A 20,901-nucleotide genomic window follows, 5' to 3' on the forward strand; every position below is an offset into this window, starting at 1 on the left:
ACATGACCCAAATCATGGGCGCACGGCGCATAGGCTAGATGGGATCGCAGATCTTAACCCTCCGTAACAGGTGCCATCCTTAGCCGTGCAGCTCAATACTGGAATAGGCAGCCGCTTTAAGATGTGTGGATCGGGTGAAAGCCTTACAGTAGGATGCCATTCTACATGTGAGAAGATGCGAATGTGTCATCAGGATGAAGAAAATGGATAGACAATCATGCCTGTAGAAAGAGCATTGCCTTGGTCAATGTCTCACTATTTCCAAATACATGTACCAGAGTGTCGTCATCGGTAATGAGTGAACCTCATCGATGTAAGACAAATTGAGCACACCAAGCAATATAACTTTCAACAGCCATTGACAATCAGGTCAAACTGCAAGCGCCTACTCTAAAAATTAGCCTCTGGCGTACGTCCGCGGTTACTGTTGATCACTTCTTCTCTGAATAGCGCCCTAAAGACCCCTTCCATAATAAGCACTGTCAGACGGAAGCGATGATCACAGCTCAAAAAGGACTCTGTATTATCGGACGACAAGTCTTTCAGGAACGTAGCATCTATCAACGTGGGTACTGTCCACTTACAACTCGCCATTGGTTGTCGTGAAGCTATCAGGTACTCGATAAGCTGGGCGGGGCTGTTGGCTGTAAGTATTGAGTGTAAGATCTTTTTAAACGTTGTAACAAGGACTAGCCTTGCCACGCTGCTTTGAAACAAACGTGGAGCATGCACGGCATATCCATCTGCTGGTTGTTACATTGCAATCATGGTCGTGGAATCATCTGTCTAAGGCTACGGCTGACATGGCTCATACGCTGAATAGTACGGCGTCTGAAACATAAATACGCCATCATCTGCCTCTTCTTCCATTCCTTTTGCCCTCACTCTTCACTCACCAACGAGACCTTCAGTCCACAGTCCTTTCTTATAAAAAGATCCTTGACGGATCCCTTTCATTCCCTTTTTGCTTTCGCAGTATATACAGTCCTTTTTGACACCTTCATTCGAGCTTTTACTCTTCGACTTCAGTCAACTATACATACAAACAACACTCAAGATGCTTTTCACTGCTGCTCTTACCGGCCTTATGGCCACTACCGCCATGGCTGCTCCCTTCCGCCGACAGACGAATTCTACCGCCGGCCTGAACGTTGTCTACTGGGGCCAGAACGGCGGCGGTACCATCGAAAACAACGATCTTTCTACCTACTGTACTGCTGAGTCAGGCATTGATGTGGTCGTGCTCGCGTTTCTCTACCAATATGGTAACGGTGTTACCATTCCAAGTGGTGTTATTGGCCAGAGCTGTGCCATCGACACTTCTGGCAACCCTTCAAACTGCGGCGATCTGACCACTGCCATTGCTACTTGCAAGTCCAACGGAGTCAAGGTGGTCTTGTCTCTGGGCGGCGCAGTCGGTGCCTACTCTCTCTCTTCTCAGGAGGAGGCCGAGACTATCGGACAGAACCTCTGGGACGCTTATGGCGCTGGCAATGGAACTGTGCCGCGCCCGTTTGGCTCTACTACTGTGGACGGTTGGGATTTCGATATTGAGGCTTCATCTGGCAACCAGTACTACCAGTACTTGATCGCCAAGCTCCGCTCCAACTTCAACGGCGGCAACTACGTGATCACCGGTGCTCCTCAGTGTCCAGTGCCGTAAATTTTCCCAGAATTTGCATCCAGATGGCTAGAAAATAGCTTGCTAACAAGTCTTGTGGAACAGAGAACCGAACATGAATCAGATTATTACCACTTCACAGTTCGACTACCTCTGGGTGCAGTTCTACAACAACCCATGTAAGCAAGCCTCTAAACAAGTATACTGAGAGATATTAACGATTCAAAAGCATGCTCTGTCGGAACCAGCACACCCAACTTCGATGACTGGGTTTCCAACATTGCCAACACTCCCTCTGCCAACGCCAAGATCTTCCTTGGAGTGCCCGCATCGCCACTGGGAGCAACAGGTACTGAATCTGGCGCTCAATACTACCTCGAGCCCTCTGCTCTCCAAACTACCGTTAGCCAGTTCTCCTCCAACCCTGCCTTTGGCGGTGTCATGATGTGGGCTGCCGGTTTCTCCGATGCCAACGTCAACAACGGATGCACTTACGCTCAAGAGGCCAAGAAGATCCTTACTACTGGCCAGATCTGCTAAATGTCGAGACGATAAGCCTCGATTTCGCTCTCATGAAACATGAAGAACGACCATCTTCTTGGAACGTTCCACTTTCTTTTTCTGTACACTTATCACATTTCTTCCTTCATTATCTTTTCTCTTCTCTCATTTACTGTTTATATTCGCCCTTTTGGACTGTTGTACTTACTTTTACACTCGCTGGTTGAGGATATACATAGACGCGCACATGTATATATAGGTAGCTGATGAGCTAGATGACACTGCCATTTGGCACATTGAACAAAATGACATTTGCATATAAAATCACAATGACCTTTGGAGTTGAAAACGAGTTCTGTAACTGTATAAAGGTTAATGTTCAGTTTCGAAGAGTTGTGAGAGTTGGTTGCAGAGCAAAGGCGGTTCGCGTCGGCAACTTCACCACAGCGCGGACTAAGCATTTAGTGGTTGCGTGAAGTAAAAAAAGTCAAGCGCTCAATCGATGATGGCATTAAACATTAGTCTTTTATTCCATTTCGTATTATTGTAAAATCGCAAAATACCACCCAAGCTTCGTCAGCGGCTTCTTGCCCAAGTCGCCCTTTAGCCAACATCTATGCTCGCTCCCTGCATCGCCGGGTATAATCCCCCATCCTGCACCTGTGCAACCCGGAAACGTTGCACAATTGGCTATGCAATCCTCCATATCTATTGTATATAAATTCCCCACTTCGACCGCCTGGCCTGCGCCGCTGTAGTCTATTCCGCAAACGAGCAAAAATGTCTTTTTTGAGCCGGGGACGGCATATCTTGTGTTGTTGTTTTGAGGACAGCCAAGCAGGTTAGACGGAAGAGTCTCGGTGGGAGAGGCGGTCCTTGAACTCGTTGACGTTGATGTGTGTGATCCCGGAGGAGAACTGGTTGTAGGGCTGTTACAGAGGCCATGTCAGTTTACAGCATTGACTCAATGGAGACTGAGTGGTTATCAATAGGTAAGAAGCCCGTCTTGTTATCTTCGCATACCTTGGTTGAACAACTGCCTTGTGCCTCGCACCAAGCCCAACTCCAACTCCAACGCCGACTCCGATCGCTACAAGTAACCCAATAGCCGCCATTATCAGCCAAAACAGCCGGGAAGACACTCCGCAGATGGTGGCTTTGGCTGGTATCGGGGCTGGCGGAGCAACATGGTCATACTGGTAATCGTAGAATTCACCCGCTTTATGGAGAATGTTGGTGGTGCTCGACACATCGACATTCGTATCTCTGGTCGTCGGAGGCGGCGGAGGCGTCCCTTCGCGATAGAAAGTCCCGGCGGTTTGGTCAACCGACCTGCCCCGGTCTGGAGACATCGGAGCCCCCGGAGTTGCACGGATCAGATTTCGCCTGCCGCTGTCGCTGTTGTGGAAGAGGACGCTTTGGCTGCTGGTGCTGATGGTCGCTGAACGTCCTCGTGGTGCACCGAGATCATCTCCATTTCTCTCGGCCTCGCTGAAGTAAGACTGAAACCCCATTTAACGTCTCCGGTAAAGTGTCTCGCGGAGGGCGCGCTCGAGTCGTTTTAAGCAACTTCCTTGGCGTTCGATTTTTTTTTTTTTCTCCTTGCTCTCCTCTAGCGCCAAACCCCGGAACGCGTCCTTGACGTCAAAAGTGTCGCCGCCCAGATGAATCTTGAGACAGAGCCTCAACTCAGCGAGCCCGAGTTTGCAACCGGCAGAGCTCCTTAATTTAAACGGCAATGCGCTATGTCATCACGTCTCGTACCTTGACTGATTTCCTTCTTCAGCGCCATCACGTGGCATTATCCCTGCTGGTTCCTGCAGAGATTCGATAGTGCGACGATGAATCCGCTTTGGAAGCCGATATTCGTGTTAGCGCTCTTAGCAAGCTCATGTCACCGCGGTTGACGGGCCGCTAGACGGAGCCCAGACTGGTTCGCTTCGCCGTATCCTAGTCTTGTCATTGTGCTTTGGCCGCGATGTTACCTGTGGTATTGTTGAATCGTGAGAAAGCAGTGGCCCCTTGTTGACACGGACACCATGTCTATTGTTACCACGGATTTGGTTGACCGTAGCCGAAATAGCGGCTTTATCCTAGACGGCGATCTCGAGATCATCGTTGCACGCAAAACAAAAGACGGATCCAGAAGAGAGAAACAGCTGGCTTGGTGGCGTAAGGCTTCGAGTTCAACACGTCACCAGGAGCAAGTCCAAGCTGCCCAGTCGCGTCGAATGCGGTGACTTATCCATGCCGTTTTCCCCTGATGGGATCGAGCGAGCGTCTTGCAGACATTGGATAATCGACCGAGGTTATGAACCACAGTACGATGATGACATACTCTTGGCGGATGAGTAGTCGGACGTTGTCATGAAAACCAAACACTGAACTAATATTCAGCCATCCGCCAAAATTGTAACTATCTTTCCACGCAATGGGTCTAGCATCTTTCGATATACAGCAGTGATGGAATTTGCTTTCCTCTGATGTTATATTCCGTCGCAACTGAGCGCTGCCACCCACTGATGTTTCTGGTGGCTGTTGGTGGAGGACATGTCGCGCTTTTTGTCTCCTCATTCGGTACCGCCAACAATTATGGTTGTAGCATTTTGACTTCCCAGACCGGTGTTGAGACATGTAGATATCGGGCATAATATATAGCTTTGAACACCGTGCACAGTTTTCGGTGGCTTGATGGCGCAGTAGAAGCCGTCTTTGTTTTTTTAGGCTGCGCTGAGCTTCATTTCGCGCTGAGCCGTGCTTGGCTATCGTTTGCTCTTTTCCGGAATCGGTGTCGCGATAGGCGTGGAGATTGCCTGGCCGGCAAGTTCCTGCAGCCTCTCCGCGGAGAGATACGAGATCGAGGCTAATTCGAGAGATGTTGATAGATGCGTTGGTGCTGCTTGAGCTGGCCTGTTTGCGCAACAACGGTGGGGGCTTGGGTACGCTTGAATGAATGCGGAGAGCCGGATCCCACACATTGGGCTTGACTGGAAGAGACTTGTATGCTGGATGCATCACCGCAGTGTGATTCTAGTAGATGTCTCTCGTTGATAGCGCATTGTGGAACTGGGGTTTCGTGAAGCTTCTGGCGATGGTGGTGCCAACCGCTGCACGCAAGACCACTTTCAAGAAACAAAATGCCAGATGACGCGCAGCTTGTGAATGAGCAAAAAGAAACAACCAAGTCAAAGAAAGAAAAAAAGAAAAAAGCAACGACAGAGGCAGGGTTCGAACCTGCGCACCCGAAGGTATTAGATAGCGAGAATCAGTGTTAATTCAAGTCTAACGCTTTAGACCACTCAGCCACTCTGCCTGTTGATGTCTGTAAGGCGCGGTAAAACTGTCTATGTACTACTTGCTACTGAGCATCCAATTACCGGTCTCATCGTCAATTCAACACGCCTCCTTGCCAGCTTCACTTCTCGCTTTCAATACAGGTACTCATTGCATGCGTACCTTATCTTCCAGAGAACCTTACAGGTGCCTCATATCCAATTTATCTGCAATTCTTGTTTCATAATTACGTTTATTGTGGCGACTGGCGACTGGCGACTGGCAGAGTTTGCATTCGGCGTATGTCACGACATACCCAACCATCAAGGTGCATGTGTGCGCACTTTGAACTTTAATCATGGATCGTGCGAGGTATAAAAACCCTCTCCAATCCCGCCAATTGGTGAAATGTAGTACTCGTATTTCATCGCAAAAAGACTTGTTTCGAGAGGTCCATTCACTCGACTAGCAATCCAAAATTCACAGCCAAGGTGCAGTCTTCCTTTGATCCCGGGTAGCTCCGCGATACGCAATCAACCAATCCGGCCACACCAACAAGCATTATCTGCCCGTGCTGTTCAGGCTTCCCCGCCATCTCGCAGCTCCATCTGGGCCAAGATGCCGGATAAAAGCACAGCCCAGGACAAGCCAGCCGAGGACAAGCCAGCCAAGGACGGCCAGAACGAATCGCCGCCCCCCCGCAGTCAACCAGGTACGTCTCCAGAGCCCTCACTCTTACATGTTTCATCGCGCGATCCCCTCGCAGTGGATGATGCGCGACAACATCTGCTAACCGCCCATCTCGCCCTTCAGTGCCTGTACCGCCGCGCAAAGAGCCTCCAACTCTGGAGCGAGGCCAGGAATGGGTTCCTTCAGAATTTTCGCCACGTACGGCATCGCGAGCCTGGTGGCCGCAAGGCTAGCGTCTGCCATGATGCCTCTCAACCTGATGATGCACGCCGTCGATCTCCACGCGAGACCCGACCCAGAGCAGCGCGTGACGATGGAGGAATACGAAAAGAAGTATCCCAATATCAAGGCCTACAACTTTTCGGTACCCGTTGACCATTTCCATAATGAATCGACTTACGAACCTCATTCAAGCGACTCGTTTCCCCTGCGATACTGGCTGGACATTTCCAATTATCGTCCCGGTGGCCCAGTCATTATTCTCCATTCAGGTGAATTCGATAGCGAAGGCCGACTTCCATACCTTCAGCACGGCATCGTCCCCATCTTGACCAAGGCCACGGGCGGTGTTGGACTGGTCATGGAGCATCGATACTACGGCACCAGCTTCCCCGTCCCAGACCTCACGACCGAGAACCTGCGTTTCCTCTCCACAGACCAAGCCCTCGCCGACACTGCCTACTTTGCAAACAACATTGTGTTTCCCGGCTTGGAGCACCTCGATTTGACTGCTCCTGGGACGCCTTGGATTATCTATGGCGGATCTTACGCAGGCGCCTTTGCTGCCTTTGCTCGCAAGCTGTATCCCGAAACATTCTACGGCGCAATCTCATCTTCAGGGGTTACTGCCGCTGTGGAAAATTACTGGCAGTACTTCGAGGCAGCGCGCCAGTACGCACCCGGCGACTGCGGACCAAACACGCAAAAAATTACACAAGTCGTAGACACCGTTCTCTTCAGTGGTGACAGCACCAAGGTGCGCAAGTTCAAGGAGATATTTGGTCTGGGAGAGCTCGAGGATGACGAATTTGCTTCCACCATCATTCGGGGCCTCTACGGGCTGCAATCGACCAACTGGGACCCGGAAGAGGATGAGACTTCTTTCGGAGTCTACTGCGCCATCATCAACTCTGGTAACCGGCTGTTCTCGAGTACCGCCCATCTCGTCCCAACAGTGGGGGAGCTTGTCAAGGAAGCCGGCTTTGGTCTCGAATCCGAGGAGCTTACCAGTCGCATGCTCAATTACATTGGCTATATCAAAAACTACGTCAAGAAGACGCTCAAGTCGACTTGTAAAAATAAATCGGCAAAGGAATGCTTCTCTGCCCGCCATGCTCCGAATGACGTTCGACTCGAAGCCGGCTGGTTACGCAGCTGGGCCTACCAAGTGTGCACACAGTAAGTATTTCTGTATCCTATGAATTCGCCTGGTATATTATGAGCTAACTTGGTCAGATGGGGTTATTTTGTCACTGGTTCTGGTACGCCCAAGGACCAGCTTCCCATGATTTCTCGAGCCATCACCCTCGAGTACGCCTCTCTTCATTGCGAAAAGCTGTTCAACATCACCACTTCTCCTGATGTGCAGTCCATCAATAAACTGGGAGGTTTCAACTTCAGCTATCCTCGTCTGGCTATTATTGATGGACAAGAGGATCCTTGGAGAGCGGCGACGCCCCATGCTAGCGGCCTGCCCGACCGAGAGTCGACTACCAGCGAGCCCTTCTTGCTCATCAACTGGGGTGTCCACCATTGGGATGAGTACGGCCTGCCCGAGGATGTTCACGTCCCGGGTCTGCCGCCGCCACAAGTTACTCAGGCACACCAGGCTGAGATTGAGTTTGTCAAGGCGTGGCTGAAAGAAAGGGAGGAGGAAAAGGGAAGCTCGTTACCAGTGCTGGGCCAGGAAGAGGAGATTATAGATGAGCTATAAGTTCGTGGATAACATGCGACTATATGTTCTTAGCGTGCTCTTCTTTTTAATGAATCAAGTCCATTTCTTTGCCCAAGTATCATTCATCAAATTGAAAAGCCTTCGAATCGTCGGCCAGCCATATCCGGATTTCTTCCAATGCATCAACGGCAGAGGATCAAGAGCTCTCACAAAATTGGCGGGAAAGAGAGGCATATAGGCAGACACAGGGATAAGAATACTGTGAGAAAGATGCGCTCTAATAATGTCTGATGGTGACACATGACGACTGTTTGAGATTCCATGGTATATATTGTTACCATCTCGATAGACTACGAGAGTCCCCGTGAATTGGTAGATTCCGCTGACGTGTTCAAACGTTTCGTTGGTCTCGAATACGTCCATGTTGGTGTCTGTGGATTTAGTATTGGCATAGCAAGAAGATTCAGGTAAATATAGGCTAGTGAGAAAATGAAGACTTGCTACTAGGCGATTCACTTGTGGTTCACCGCTTCAAAATGTAATAGACGTTGTTCTATAGTGGATGATGGAATATGGTCCGTGTGCCGGTCTATATCCTATTGACATTCCCAACGACTACAGCAGCCAACGCGATGCATATCTAGGAAGCCTCTAAAGAGCCTGTTAATTGCCATTCTCTAAATCGAAACCCCAAGCGAGCGGTTAGCGAAGGTTCATGATTGTAGAAGCACTAGCCATCTGATGCCGAATGTTCAACCAAAAAGGAGGTGATGATAAATAAGTTGTCTTCATCCTGCTCAGTCAGGGAAAGAATACTAAGCTAACATGACCACTAAATGCAGTAGGTATTGAGCAGAGTAGCTTTAGTTAGGGCAAGTAGTGGTGCAAGATGAAGTTGGGTGTAACCTTTGTATGCCTGCCAGGTATGTCTCGTTCCACGGATGAGCATGATGCCACGATATACCATTATTTTTCTTGGCCGATCCTATTATCCAACAATCTAGCTGTAGCTCAACGAGTGAGCCAATCTATATGGAAAGTAAAACAGTCTACCTCTTGTTTATTTTGTAGATTTAGAAGTAGCAGTAGTAGCAGTAAGTAGCAGTAGTAGCAGTGAAAACCTACGCTACACCTGGAATGATGGATAATAGAACTGCGGCACTGGATACAAATATGTTTCAAACGAAAAGAAAGAAGTCGCTGGCCGCGCAGTGAAAGCCTCGGATATGAACGCGACATCTCGAAGATGGATAGGATCTGCAACGTTCATTCATTGTGGCATCGTCCAAGACTAAAGCGGCATTTCTTCCGAGGTGTTTGGTTCGAATCTAGAAATGCCGAGAGATCAGCCGCGTTTCTTATAGTGGAGACGCAAAGGATGCTGTGTTCTGAAGAATGAATGGTGGAGTTTGTCTTGAATCAGGCAAGTCTACGTCTACCTACGCAAAGACTGGACCTATCTGTCGGGACAATCAGCGTTACAGTTGCAGGCGCTGTATACAATATGACTGTATATTCAATATAGGTAGATATAATACAGGGAGCAAAGCCGCCACCATTTTTCGATCCTTTGAAACTGTTTAGTTTGCGCGACTGGAAAACTCGTCTATACGAGTCAGGTCGGTGATATCCCGAGGACCACAAGGCCTATAGTCCAGTACTTGTACCTACATGGCTAGCAGACGGCAGTTCAGAGATAGCGCCGCCGATACGTGTATACACTGGATGTCAGAGAGCCGAAAGGCTCCTAGTCTCACGCCACCTTAAGGGGTCAATCTGGTGGCGCTCAGCGGCTTCTCGGAACCGGATCTAGCCGTGCAGTGCAGCAGGAAATTCTCCTTGCCTAGCAACTTTGAAGCTCTGTAAATCTGCGCTGGAGTATCGCCAGAATTGCGGTTCTAGCGGCTCGGCAGCTCCTCTGCATCCGAGCCGGGCGCTGAATCCGCGGACAGAATGCCGGCCATAGAGATCGCAGCAATTTGAGACACTGATCAGCATTGCTTTTATCCATACGCCAATGCAACGGTATTTTTACGATCGCCTTTTTGGTTATAGACAGGATAGTATCTGCTGCATGAACTCTCGCGCTTGCTTGATTCCGAGGTCCACGGACGACTGTGTCTAGAGTAGCGTCCACGAGTTCGAAGGGCTCCATCATCTGGCCATTCCTAAATTCACCCAAGCGGAATCGGTGATGGAATTACCGACTCTCCAAAGCGTCGTGCAGAGTTTCAAGGAAAAGGAGGCGGAATTTTGTCGGCGTTAGGTTGTATTGCCTCTGCCGGTGCCGCCGTGTATTGTGGATGATACGTCATACGGGAATAGGAACGGGAGTCTTCCTCGGGATATATGTTTACGGTAGGATCAAACACGTTCACACGCGAGTATATAATGTAAATATCCTGTCGACGATAAAGGGGAAAAATAAACATAGCAGTCCTTTATCTGAATAGCCATATATTTTATAAAGAACAGCCACTTATAATTTTTTTTGATAATATTCATTTGATACTTTTACAAAGAGCAGCCGCTGCATTACTACAAACACCACTTCCTGACTCGATAATTCATCTATTCTAAAAACAACAGCTGCTTCTAATATGGGTTCCGTCGCAACGCTTGAAGAGACTCGCTCCATCATCAACGTCATTGAAGATGATGCTGCGAGTGACCCCAATCGCCCGTTTGTCTTTGTACCCCGATCAACAAAACCTCAAGATGGATGGGAGCCAGTCACATACAAACAGCTAACAAACGCTGTCAACCATGTCGCCCATATCATTGCACAAATGGTCGCCAACGATGCCCGAAAAGACAACTTCCCGACAATCGGCTACATCGGCCCAAATGATACGCGATACATCATCTTCATGCTGGCGTGTATGAAGGCAAAATGCCAACCCTTTCTACCATCTCCCCGAAACACCATCGAAGGCCAGATCTCTCTCTTGAAGGCTACCGACTGCCGCTATTTCTGGTATGGAGAAGGATACTTGCCAGTTATCCAGAAGATTCTCGCACAACGCGAGCTGCAAGTAACCCAAGTTCCAAGTGCCAAGGAATGGCTCGAGGCTACGCCCAAGCCTTTCCCGTATAATTATTCGGCCTATGAGACTCGGTCACATCCATGGATCGCTCTTCACACCTCGGGCAGTACGGGGATTCCCAAGCCTATGCTGATTAGCCAGGCAAATCTCCAGCTTCTTGGCAAGTTTCGCGGTATCAGCGACCAGCACGGCAACACTTCTTTGTACAATGCATGGGCTTCTCGCTCAACAAGAGTGTTTAACCCAATGCCGTTGTTTCACGGAGCGGGAATAGGAATGCTCATGATGCTCGTTGTCTATTACAAGATGCCCTGCGCCTTGAACATTCCGGAGAAGCCATTGAATACCGAGCTGGTGTTGCAGTGCTTGTCTCATGCCGGAGTTGATGGAGCTATTCTACCTCCCTCGGTCATTGAAGATGTCTCTTCCACTGAGGCCGGCGTAAAAGCGATAGCAAATCTTAGCTTCATCTCCTTTGGAGGTGGCAGTCTGTCCGGGCCAGTGGGCGACAAGCTCGTGGACAATGGAGCGTTGATAATTAACCTTTATGGAGCTAGCGAGTAAGTTTATCACTCAAGATAATGTCGACTACTAGTTGCTAACCAAATACCTAGGACTTTCCCTCTGGCCCTACAAGAGCAGCCAAATCCTCGCCTTTGGCGGTATTTCGTTTTCAACCCCGAACTTATAGGAGCCGAGATGATTCCGACAGCGTGGGAGGGAGTGTATGGATTCAAAATTCGCCGTAACAAAGAAGATGCTAGTCTCCAGCCTGTCTTTAACAATTTTCCAGAAAAGGATGAGTTTCTTACCGGAGACTTGTTCGAGGCTCACGAATCCCTGCCCAACCACTTCAAGTACTATGGGCGAGGAGATGATGTCATCGTCTTCTCAAACGGAGAGAAGCTGAATCCAGTGGACATAGAAGACATGGTCGTTGCTCATCCAGCTCTGAAGCATGTCCTGGTTGTTGGACAGCAAAAGTTCCAGCCAGCCATCATATTGGACCCGAAGAATCCCGTGAAGAGCGACGCAGAAGCAGAAGCGCTGATTAACGATGTTTGGCCTCTCATTGAGCAAGCCAATAAGCAAACAGTTGCGCACGGTCGTATTGTTCGACAGCTGGTAGCTCTTTCAGACCCCAATATGCCGTTTTTGCTAGCTGGTAAAGGTACCGTGCAGAGGACTCAAACCGTTCGTTTGTACAACGACTACATTGAAGGTATCTACCTGCAAGCAGACGCTGCTGTGAACAATGTCAACTTGGATCTCAGCAGCCAGCAAGCTTTGGCGTCATCTATCAAGGAGCTGCTTCAAGACAAGCTTGACGTTGAAAAGCTTGAGCAAGATACGGACTTTTTTAGTCATGGAGTCGACTCATTGCAGGTCATTACCCTGGCTAAAATGCTGCAAGCGGGACTTGAAAAGGCAGGCATCGAGGTTGATCCTAACGTTGTCGCACCTCGTTCCATTTATTCCAACCCTTCAATCGAGCTTCTTTCCAGCTTCATCTTCCGCTCAATATCCAAATCTGGTGGAGAGAATGGCGAGTCGGCAGAGGTCGAGTTTAGTGCACAGCAGATCAAGGCCATGGAGGCTATAGTCGCAAAATACACTAGCAATCTCCCGGAACGCAATGATGCTCAAAGAGACCCTAATGAAACTGGTCAAACAGTCATCCTGACGGGATCAACAGGTTCTTTGGGAAGCTACATGCTCGACCAGCTCATCAACTCGCCTCGCGTCAGCAAAGTGTACGCACTCAACCGCGGCGCTGATGGAGGCCGTTCCCGCCAGGAGGATATAAACGAGAACCGCACCTTGACCAAAGACTTCTCCAAGGTTGAGTTTTTGGGCTCGGACCTATCAAAGCCAAATTTTGGACTTGATGCTGCCAAGTATGCGGAAATGCTGTCTTCCGTAGACAGAATCGTCCACAATGCTTGGCCGGTCAACTTCAACATGCCAATCGCTTCCTTTGAGCCATTCATCCGCGGCGTCCGCCACTTTGTCGACTTTGCGGGCGCGTCGCCCAAGAAAGTTGCTGTGGTGTTTGTTTCAAGTATAGGTACTGCAAATAACTGGAAATCTAGTGAGCCTGTGCCTGAGCGACGACTTGAAGATCCAAACTTGGCAGAGATGGGATACGGGTTGTCGAAACTCGCGGCCAGCTTCATCCTGGACGCCGCAGCCGCACAATCAGGCTTAGCCACTGTGTCTGTGAGAGTGGGACAAATTGCTGGGCCCAAGGCTGGAAATGGCGTCTGGAATCCGCAAGAGTTTGTACCAAGCTTGATTGCAAGCTCGGTTCATCTCGGAGCCATTCCACGTCATATTGGCCCATTTCAAAATTCCGATTGGGTCCCGACAGAAGACGTTTCTGGAATCATCCTTGACGTGGCTGGCATCACAAATTCCGCTCCTATTGCTGAAATCAATGGCTACTTCCACGTGCAGAACCCGGCCAAGGTGCAATGGTCTGAAGTAGCCGACACCCTTAAAGAATTTTATGGTGGACGCATCAGAGAATTCACAAGCCTGAGCGAATGGGTTGCGCTCCTGGAAGCCAGCGCTTCTGATGAGCAAAACCTGGATAAAAACCCTGCCGTCAAACTTCTCGACACGTATCGCGGGTTTAGAGAAAAGGAGGCAGCCGGAGAGGCATCTGTTGTTTTTGACATGAAGAGGACAATCTCCAAAAGCACAACTGCAGCAGCTTTGAAGCCCATTGATACAGAGCTGTTGCGGAAGTGGTGCACTGCGTGGAACTTTTAAGGCGAGTGCGATTAGTTAGTGAAAGTATTTTCTATTTAATTTGTCGCTTGTCTTCAAGTTTGCTTGTTCATATTTAGGATTTAAAAGAAGTAGATAATTGAATGCGAATTGCAGAACCACAATGAACTTTGGATGGAGATCGAGTGATTAGTCAAAAGATAGAGCCACAACCATTTGTCAATCATCCTTCTACCACCCCTAGCTTAAGTCTCTATCAACCACGTCTTCTAAAATCGTCTCATTCCGGGCTTCAGCTGCTTTGCGCGCCAACTTAAGTGTCCTGGTGTCTCTTTCTGTGTTTCGCGTAACCCACCACGTCAGAAGAGTGACCAGCATACACAGAGCGACCAAGGCCATGGCCACAGCAAATGGAACTGTGTAATGAGGAGCGTATTTGCTTCTGAAGATCTGAGGTCCCACTGCTCCTCCTATCTGGCCATACGAGTTTACAAATCCAATCGAAAATGCTGACCCTGTTGCTCGGCTTGTGGTTTGGACTCGCCAGGGCCACATGAGCGGATACCATGCTGCTGCACAGCTGTTTCCGATGAGCGTAGCTGTATAGACACCGGCATTGTTTGTATAAGCCACCAGAACTGCGTAGCAGGCGATTATCGTCAGCAAGCACCCAATTGGATAAAGCGGCCTAGGGTATCTGCCATTATCGGCAAATACGCCAGACACGGCAATCAGAATTAGGGACGCAGCCGTAATTGGTATGTTGAGAATCTGAGCCGTCGCAATGTTCCTGTCGTCATGTGAATAGCTTATCAAAGTAGTGCTGCAATGAGGAGTCTCACGTAAATCCCAAATTCGCAATGACGGTTGACTGATAGAAGCGGACGCCATTCGTGCCAATTGTGTAAATAGCCCAGATCAGGGTGAACAACCAGAGTCGAACATCTTTAAGCGAGTCTACGATTTCGCTGAGTCTAAAATTTTGTTCATTGGCGCGAGGAGCATTTTCGGGTAGCCGAGCTTGAATGAATGCCTTTTCCTTGTCTGTCAACCAGCTTGCAGTCTCTGGAACTAGCCATCACAGCGTGTTAGATTAAGTCATCTTTCGGCTTGGGATATACAAACAGTCTGGAAGTAGAAACCACACAGCGATTCCGAATACGACCGTTACAGCTCCTTCGGTGAGAAATAACCTGCGTGATAATTGTCAGCTATACTGCCAATGGCCTCAGTAAGGCGCAGAGACTCACCATTGCCAGCCCGAAAGCCCAGAAGACCCAGACGCGTTATCAAATGCAAAAGCCAATAGGCCGCCGAAGATACCAGAAGTATTGCCACAGATATCTTGAAAGAATGAGAATAGTGCAAAGAGTAGAGTAGTGCAGTAAACCCACAAAAGTATAAGAGTCTTAACGACATCTCATCTGGTCGATACCAATACACCATCTGCAAGAGAATGCCCGCGAACTGGCCTGATTCTGCCTGTACTCTAGTAAGATTTCCGCTTAGACTGGGGAGGAGAAACATACTAGTCCAAGGAAGAACCTTGTAGCGTAAAGGCCGCCTTTATTATGCACAGCAGCATGCAGCATCAGACAAATACCCCATGTAACTATGATCCGCGACTGCCATTTTGATGGCGTGAAGTATTTTAACAGCAGGTTAGATGGAGCTTCTCCAATGATGTATGGCACCTTGTCAAAAGTTAGATGCTGAAACAAGACAGATAGTATCTGGGATCTGGCATACATAGTATACTACCGTTACAAGATTGTACTCGTCCGATGTCATGCCAAGCTGATTCATGATATTCTGATGAGTGCCCTGGTTCATAATTCGAGCGTTTGATACCTGCAACAAGTCGTCAGTCTAAGCCATTGTTTAGTCCAAGTTGACCGTTTTCTTACATTGTCTGAATCTAAGTTCTTGAACATGAAGATAAGTGAGCACAAAGGCATTAGATGCCAATCAATGCGCCTTAGGAGCTTCTTCTCCTCTTCGGCCGTGAGAAGCGTACGTGCGCCTTGGCTATCCGCTTGAAATCCATCAATTGCCTCGTCAACTGGTAATTGAGATATTGTCTCTCCCCGTTTTGCATAGTGAATTTTGTTCTCGTGAGATATGATCGGTGTATTCACTTCAATATTTGTGTCAGAGTCTTTGGTAGTCATTTTGCGCACTTGTCACAAAATGTGGTTGTCTATACTTGCTTTCGACATACTATCTCAAGCTTACTTATGGCTTGAAATACATTGTTAAAACCAAAAAAAGACAATTTCCATTGATCATGTCATGAACACCCTGCAAGCACGCATTTCGGAAACACTCCGCAATCTAGCTGATCAACCGATAAGCTAGTATTTGAGAACGCAGCTACAAACCAAGCATTCAGGTGGTGACACATCATTGTTGATATGCATAATAATTACCGTTTGTTAGATAGACAGTTATATCCGGGCGACTTATATGCACTCCATATATCATGCGCCCGTTGGCAGATCTAAACTCACTGTTGGAGGCTGTGAGGGGCAAGCTCGCAATCAAAGTGCACAATCACGCAAGGCAACTATGATCTCAAACGCACCAAACGGAACTAACTGGGTTACGAGGCGCATTTAGCCAGGATGCGATCGGCATTTGGAGTCAAAAATCGTATGTTAAGTACATCGCGGATCATATAAGTATCTGGCCAAGTCATGGCGGCGCGTGGTAAAACACGAGAAATTAATCGTGTTATGAGAAGAAAGCATACTATTTGACTCAATCAACAAAGTTTAAGACATGGCAACTGTAATCAATCTTGCGCAGGGGCCCGTTGAGATTCCCGCATATCATCAAGTGCCAGAGACAGCTCACGAATGTATGATGATAAAATCCCCTTTATAAACACCCATTACTTACATGTGACTTTTGGAGTGGATTGGGCCGACCTGGTTACTCTAGATCTCTCTCAGTTTGAGGAGCCAGGTGGTAAAGCCCGTCTGGCAAAGCAGCTTCAAGAGGCCATCCAAAAGATTGGTAATGTCCATCCTGTATCTCATATCAGTGTTAGACATTAACTGGTAAAGGCTTCTTCTACATAACAAACTTTGGTTTAAGCCAAGAGCAAGTAGATCGCCAATTCGCCATTGGCAAAGAAGTGTTTCGATTGCCTGCAGAAGAAAAGCTCAAATATCGAGCTGAATTAGAAAAAGGGGGCTATAACGGCTACAAGCCGCTGGGTCTTAGAGTAAGTATGACTCGCTTCACCGCATCGCTCACAGTTCGCTAATATGCCGAGCAAAGGAGGTTGCTCCGGGCATCTATGACAACACTGAAATCTTCAACATACCCAAGTTCATACAGGCCTATGAGCGTCCACAGCCGGAAATCATCAACCAGAATCGCCAGGAAATCGAGAACTTTGCACGACATATCCATGACCACATTGTTGGGAAACTGTTGATCCTCTGTGCCATTATTCTGGAGCTACCAGAGGATTATTTTCTGAATCACCATCGCTACAATGAAAAGTCCGACTGTCATTTGCGGTACATGAAGTACCATCATCGTTCAGAAGAGGAAAACCAAGCTCTCGACAATGTCTGGGTGAAAGGGCACACGGACTTTGGAAGTCTCACGCTGTTGTTTCGGCAGCCTGTTTGTGCACTGCAAGTGCGGACTCCAGAAGGAAATTGGCGCTGGGTTCGTCCGTATCCAGAAAGCATAACAGTCAACCTGGCCGACTCGCTCGACTTTTGGACCAATGGGTTCTTGAAGAGCTCTATTCACAGAGTGGTAGCCCCTCCACCAGATCAACGAGAAACCGACAGGCTCGGTGTCCTGTATTTTTTGAGGCCAGAAGACAGCACGGAACTGAAGCCCATCACTAGCACTGTCCTTCAGCGGCTAGGCTATTCTAAAGAAACAGACACCAGTATAGCCGGGATCACAGCCGGTGAATGGGTAAAGGCGAGAGTCGCTAAGGGAGTTGCCAAAGAAAATAAGCCACGGAGCGAGGTCGAAGAACAGGTCATCATCGGAGGATTGACTGCAAAGTACTATGATTAGATACACAAAAGAGACTTATAAGCTCCAAGCTACATGTCATCTTCAATGTATTGCTTATACACTGTAGGATAAAACTTCTGACCATTAAGTCTATGCGATCGTACTTTGGTTCGCAGTTGGCTTTCCCCCCAAGTGTCGTATTTGCCGCGTAGAAATGGAGAATCAATGGCCTTGCTTTCCTCTGATTCAAGACCAGCATCGCGCCGAAAGTTGGAGAAGTGATCCTCCAAAGTCCCAAGAGCCTGGCCTTTGGTCAAGTCGCGCCGTACGCCTTGAAAGAAGGGAATGCTGAATCTTTCATCGCCGCTCGAGAGCACTCGATGTATCGTTGCCTTGCAGACGCCGTGCGTTACTACTTCAAATGCTTGTCCAATATTTACCACCAGAGTGCCCGGTATCACAGGGACGTCGATCCAGTCGCCAGCTTTGTTGAGAACTTGCAGTCCCTTGACATTTGGTGGCGAAGCCTGCATTAAGAACGTCCACCAGCCTGATGAGTCTTTGTGAGGGCCGACACCTTGGCCAGACCCAGTGACGGCAGGGTAATGTACAACCTTGAGCCTATGCTGATCGGAGAGGAAGGACTCGAATGTGTGGCTGGGCAATTCTAGCGCTTGGGCAACGAGAGTAAGAAACCGCTCTCCAAGAAGAGTCAACTCCGAGATATAATCCTCAACAATTGGCTGCAGCTCTGAGAGTCCAGTGGGCCACTACCGCACCAATGCCGAGTTAGACATTGCAAGAGAATGCGTGACGAACTATATTGGTACATACCTGGTTGGGGCCTCTTAGGCCTTCATAGAGAGGTGCATTAGGATCTGAGATGGCCGTCAACTCCGTTGCAAACTCGATTTGCTCCCTGACATCAGCCTGGCCGTTTGTGATTTCCGTGCCTGCACCCGAGTACCCAAGGAAATGCTTCGAGTTCTCCAAAGCTGCTGCCGTTTTTGCACTGTCTGGGAGCGCAAATAACCTCGGAAGTATGTCAACGAGACTGTCAAGCACGTTTTGAGGCACCTTGTGATTTGAGATGTATAGAAATCCCACTTCTGTAAGGGCGATGCGAAGAGCGCTGAGGAGGGTCGGGAGCGATGTGGGATCATCTGCCAGGGCCAGGTCGATGACAGGAATCTCCTGAAAGCTACTTTTCGGACCCGACATTATTGGTAACGAGTATAATGCGATGAGAGCGAGGATACTCAATTAAGCAACTGGAACTTCGGAGAGAAAATCCGGGTTGACAAATTGAGGCTTTTGCGACTCCCTTAGCCGAAGTTGCTGTATTAAGCTTGCTTATGTAAATTCTCTTACCAAATACACTACGTTGATCTTTGAGTCTAAAGGAGATCATTCGATTTAAGTGGCTGGATTAGAAATGATGCCATTTGAAGCATGACTAACTAGGCGTATTCTATCCGTATGCTCGCTACAATTACGCGAAGAATGCAAAACACGTCGTTCAATCTAGTGTAAGCTAGACGTTCACCCATGATGGGTTTGTTCTCCCTGACAAGTAATAATGTCTTGCTATTTATCAGCCCAGCGAAACATAAAATACGGTGCAAAAGTCTATACATTTAGTGACAAGGACTTTTGCGTCTTAAATCATCGGCTTATTCGACGTGTTGAAGCGCAGCTTCAAAATTGGTAATCAGGCTGAAAACTGATCAGGCACGTTGCTTCCCTCTGTTGTTACAGCCAGACTACTCTGAGAGTCTGAGGCAATATATCTTTGCTTACGGTAGGATATCTTAGGGTGTCGCCCATTCAACTTTCTTGCCTATATGAAAGTTAGCTCATTTCGGACATTTACGTTTCATCTCGCAGGGTAAATGCTGAAACAGCTTCCTGCTTTAAGCTAGTTTACTGAGTGAGACGAGCTCTAAGCAGTCGTTGGCATGCACATGGATTACAGCGTTCCTCACACTGCTGACTAGTAAAAAGTAAAGTAAATTTGACACTTGACGAAATCCATGTCTTGGAGTCCATTTCCGTATGCCCGGCGATGCCCTTTGATTCATATCTCAATAGTTCCAACTCGGTGGTTGATAATCCGAGCAGCTACGTATCGCGCGGTTGAGCCTACAACTGACACTAATACTTCCAATATTCCTGCGCCATCTAGAAAGGTATACCGCCGAAAAGGATTCATCACAAACATCCTTTCGTAATCCATAATAACCTGCAAAATGGATATCTAATAGATACTGCAGAGTGCAACGTGAGCGACATTTAATTTTCATCATTAGGCGTATGGCGTATGGTAGCCCCCACATGAGAATCTGGATGCGTATTGATGCTCTGCATGGATGGTGTCCTCGCACATGCCACCATCCCAAAATGCTGGGACAGATGACGATGAAACGATCATCGCTGTGGTGGGATACCAGTCATTCACGTGGAGGATCCATGAGTTGCATCACGCATGACACTAGCGATATCGCTATTGATTATTAACCAGTTGTATACTATCGCTGCTCAATACACTGGTTGCTCCGGCTGTTATCTGCATCTTGACTTGGCGATAACATGTAACATCACAAGGCATCTCGACCTGGGGTGAGTAATATCGCAGCTGGGGAAAAGCCCCAGCGCCAAGCTTTACCCCAATAGGCGCAAGTAAACGGCCGCTATCTAATCATCCTGCCAATGAGAGCTTAAACCGTCCGTATCTTCGTGGGGTTTTGCTGGGGTCCCATGAGCAGCAACTTGGCTCTCTTGCCGCCACAATCACATCCAACTGCTGTCGTTACATGACCATCAATGGTATTGAACAGCTGCTGCTGCACTTTTGAGAAATATGAGGTTCCTTCAAAGCATCAGCTAATTAGCATGATGAAGGCATTTTGTCTATCGGTTATGGGTTATTATCGGTGCCGTGTTAACCGTTGCAAAGCTGAGTCTAATTACAATGCTATGCCAACTGCAATTCGGGCCTTCCTAGTGGACGTCTAAGCGCCCTAGCCAGTATAGTTTCGCACAGGAACAAGTAGATAAAGAGCGCTTATAGAAGATTGGAGATTAAAGCATGTCGGAAATGACCAATAACATTAGCAGATTTCTTACTGCTATCGGACAGGCTCACTCAATAT

At 48.3% G+C, this 20,901-nt stretch overlaps 7 protein-coding genes across 7 annotated transcripts; 4 read left to right on the forward strand and 3 right to left on the reverse strand.

Moving 5' to 3' along the window:
• Positions 1–1,057: 1,057 nt before the first annotated feature.
• Positions 1,058–2,161, forward strand: TGAM01_v203548 (endochitinase; the record flags this gene model as incomplete). Its single annotated transcript, XM_024549226.1, has 3 exons — positions 1,058–1,659; positions 1,727–1,800; positions 1,851–2,161. The coding sequence occupies 3 exons, from the start codon at positions 1,058–1,060 to the stop codon at positions 2,159–2,161; spliced, it is 987 nt and encodes a 328-aa protein (XP_024406064.1).
• Positions 2,162–3,086: 925 nt separating this feature from the next.
• TGAM01_v203549 (hypothetical protein) lies at positions 3,087–3,636 on the reverse strand (the record flags this gene model as incomplete). Its single annotated transcript, XM_024549227.1, has 2 exons — positions 3,087–3,096; positions 3,146–3,636. 2 exons carry the CDS (start codon positions 3,634–3,636, stop codon positions 3,087–3,089), a joined length of 501 nt encoding a protein of 166 aa, XP_024406065.1.
• Positions 3,637–6,257: 2,621 nt separating this feature from the next.
• On the forward strand, positions 6,258–8,018 carry TGAM01_v203550 (serine carboxypeptidase S28; the record flags this gene model as incomplete). The annotated part of the gene is made up of 2 exons (XM_018808476.1): positions 6,258–7,483; positions 7,541–8,018. 2 exons carry the CDS (start codon positions 6,258–6,260, stop codon positions 8,016–8,018), a joined length of 1,704 nt encoding a protein of 567 aa, XP_018658257.1.
• A 2,561-nt stretch (positions 8,019–10,579) lies between these two features.
• On the forward strand, positions 10,580–13,801 carry TGAM01_v203551 (hypothetical protein; the record flags this gene model as incomplete). The annotated part of the gene is made up of 2 exons (XM_018808477.1): positions 10,580–11,586; positions 11,641–13,801. 2 exons carry the CDS (start codon positions 10,580–10,582, stop codon positions 13,799–13,801), a joined length of 3,168 nt encoding a protein of 1,055 aa, XP_018658258.1.
• Positions 13,802–13,999: 198 nt separating this feature from the next.
• On the reverse strand, positions 14,000–15,930 carry TGAM01_v203552 (hypothetical protein; the record flags this gene model as incomplete). The annotated part of the gene is made up of 8 exons (XM_018808478.1): positions 14,000–14,549; positions 14,602–14,830; positions 14,885–14,952; positions 15,010–15,103; positions 15,154–15,241; positions 15,289–15,453; positions 15,509–15,610; positions 15,667–15,930. The coding sequence occupies 8 exons, from the start codon at positions 15,928–15,930 to the stop codon at positions 14,000–14,002; spliced, it is 1,560 nt and encodes a 519-aa protein (XP_018658259.1).
• Positions 15,931–16,540: 610 nt separating this feature from the next.
• TGAM01_v203553 (flavonol synthase) lies at positions 16,541–17,809 on the forward strand (the record flags this gene model as incomplete). The annotated part of the gene is made up of 4 exons (XM_024549228.1): positions 16,541–16,619; positions 16,676–16,777; positions 16,828–16,988; positions 17,045–17,809. 4 exons carry the CDS (start codon positions 16,541–16,543, stop codon positions 17,807–17,809), a joined length of 1,107 nt encoding a protein of 368 aa, XP_024406066.1.
• Positions 17,810–17,838: 29 nt separating this feature from the next.
• Positions 17,839–18,970, reverse strand: TGAM01_v203554 (hypothetical protein; the record flags this gene model as incomplete). The annotated part of the gene is made up of 2 exons (XM_024549229.1): positions 17,839–18,519; positions 18,584–18,970. The coding sequence occupies 2 exons, from the start codon at positions 18,968–18,970 to the stop codon at positions 17,839–17,841; spliced, it is 1,068 nt and encodes a 355-aa protein (XP_024406067.1).
• Positions 18,971–20,901: the final 1,931 nt, after the last annotated feature.

The sequence above is a fragment of the Trichoderma gamsii genome (genome assembly GCF_001481775.2).
Source record: "Trichoderma gamsii strain T6085 chromosome Unknown Scaffold_9.2, whole genome shotgun sequence".
NCBI lineage: Eukaryota > Fungi > Ascomycota > Sordariomycetes > Hypocreales > Hypocreaceae > Trichoderma > Trichoderma gamsii.